The 2309-nt window shown below is 61.0% G+C and overlaps 1 protein-coding gene across 1 annotated transcript in view; it reads right to left on the reverse strand.

The window, feature by feature from the left end:
* The window catches only part of TMEM8B (transmembrane protein 8B), a gene marked incomplete at its 5' end in the record, with an annotated part of 6326 nt that overhangs the window by 1381 nt on the left and 2636 nt on the right, over window positions 1-2309 (reverse strand). The window contains 3 exon segments of the mRNA XM_008940163.1: window positions 140-310; window positions 1711-1834; window positions 2016-2207. Coding sequence (XP_008938411.1) covers window positions 140-310; window positions 1711-1834; window positions 2016-2207 — 487 coding nt within the window.

The raw sequence follows: 2309 nt of genomic DNA on the forward strand, positions 1-2309 counted from the left end.
GTGAGGGAACCCCCTGCCAGTACCCTGCAAAGAGCTGGCGTGGGGGGATTAATGGGTACGCAACCCCCGTGTAGAAGGGGAGAATGCTGGGGGGGTTCCTGGGGGCAGCGGGGACCATGGGTGCCTGGGGCAGCTCTCACCAGCTTTGCACTCGCAGGCGGCGTACAGGTAGTTGTTGGTGCGCAGCAGCTTGCACTGGCCGTACATGCCGCAGTCGTTGATGCAGGGCGAGAGGTAGGCGCGCAGGTACACCTCGGCCGTCACGTTGGTGCAGGGCTCGAACCTGCAGCGCAGGAGGCGGGGGTCAGCCCTCAGCCCACGCCCCTTCGGCAGCTCCTGACTCCCTCCACCAGAGGCACCCATCGCACCCAGGCTTGGCAGACCCAAGGACGGGGCGAGTGCAGAAAGGAGCTGCTTAGGTGCTGCATATGGCAGCTGAGATCTAGGTACACCTCGGCCGTCACGTTGGTGCAGGGCTCGAACCTGCAGCGCAGGAGGCGGGGGTCAGCCCTCAGCCCACGCCCCTTCGGCAGCTCCTGACTCCCTCCACCAGAGGCACCCATCGCACCCAGGCTTGGCAGACCCAAGGACGGGGCGAGTGCAGAAAGGAGCTGCTTAGGTGCTGCATATGGCAGCTGAGATCTTGGCCCCACACTCATCTGGCTCCTATCTAATTTGGATTTTGCTGTGCAAACACCAGCGCCTTGCAATGCCTCTGTGTGATCGTGTCGGGAAAGGACCAACTGCAACTGGCAATTCAACATGAACTAGAAAAGCATCAGAGGAGCCAGAGCAGGCACAGCACCCCCACTGCCCCACAGCACCCACGAATGGGGCTTTGGGTGCACCCAGCACATGGGCAGTTCCAGCATGCAGGAGCACAGATGGGCCCACGACCCAACAACGTGCAGCAGCGGCTGCCCATGGACATGCAGACACACCCAAAACGCACAAACGTGCACACCGCAGTCTGCACATGCGTCTACTGTCCTTCTGTGCTCATACCATCAAATCTGCAGACATGTGGACACATAACGCACACAGCCCTGTCTGCTTGCAGAAACACACACGCAGAGCTGTATGCAAGCGTGCAAGCAAACATGAATCAAATGTGCATGCAGCAGTACCCACACGCCTGCACGGAACATGCAGTGCTGTCTGCATGCATGCACTGAATAGGACTGCATGGACTCCCACGTGTGCAGACACATGCACATAACAGCCCTTCTCCTCCACAGAGCTCTCAGGGCCAGGAGCAGAGCCCTGGACACAGGACAGGTCCCTGGAGCTGCTGAGCAGAGCAAGGGCACAGCAGCGTGACCAGAGCTGCCCCTTCATATGCACATCCCTAATCTCACAGAGACAGCCCAGTCCCCTCCTGGGCACAGGTACAGATGGGCACCGCCACAGAGACAGGCAGGCACCAACAGATGCACGGTGTTTGCAAGCTGACAGGCGCTTCCTAACTGTGAGACAGAGGGAAGAGCTGTGGGGACCCACAGATGGCCAGGCAGGCACAGGATAGAGCCATCCGTGCCCACGCAGGCACTTATATAGTGACACAGCTCCCAAAGCCACGTGCACACACGTGAGCGGTGCCAGGCAGCGCAGGGGTCAGGCACAAGCACAGAGCCATGGCACAGATGCTGAAGGCTGTGGTGTGGGCAGCCCTTCTGTGCACACAGGGAGGGCGCGGGCTGGGGTTCTTACCCGTGCTCTGTGGCGCAGAGCGAGCGCAGGCTCAGGTACCAGCTGCCCGTCTGTGGGTAGGGGATCCGCAGGCGGCTGAGGCTGGCCGTGGCATTGACCGAGAGCAGGAAGCCTGACAGGTGCTCTGCAGGCCAGGAGAGCTCTGGGTGAGCTGGGCAGGGGGCAGCCCCTTCCCCTGGGCAGAGCTGGGACAGGGACAGATGCCCCCACCATCTCTGCTTTGTCCCCCCCAGCCCCTTTCCAGATGCGCCAGGGGCTGAGACCCCCACGGCCCTGGCAGGATGGAGGTGTGCAGCCCAGCCTACCCGTCTCGCAGCTGACCGATGCGTTGTCACCGGACGTCAGCGGGACTTCATGGTTCAGGCATCCAAACACTGTCACGTTCTCACCACACAGGGAGCTCTGATGGCAGAGGAGGAGATGGTCCTACACCAGTGATGGCGATATCCCCTGCTCTGACAGCACCTAGATTATGGCACACAACCTAGTAGTGCTCTAACCCACTGCCCATCACCCAAGAACACCCTAAAACCAGGCCATCATTCCTCCCTTGGAGCACCCTAATCTGTGCTCCACCACCCAAGATCTCCCGGGCCATG

The sequence above is a fragment of the Merops nubicus genome, unplaced genomic scaffold (assembly GCF_000691845.1).
Source record: "Merops nubicus isolate BGI_N331 unplaced genomic scaffold, ASM69184v1 scaffold28185, whole genome shotgun sequence".
NCBI classification, from domain to species: domain Eukaryota; kingdom Metazoa; phylum Chordata; class Aves; order Coraciiformes; family Meropidae; genus Merops; species Merops nubicus.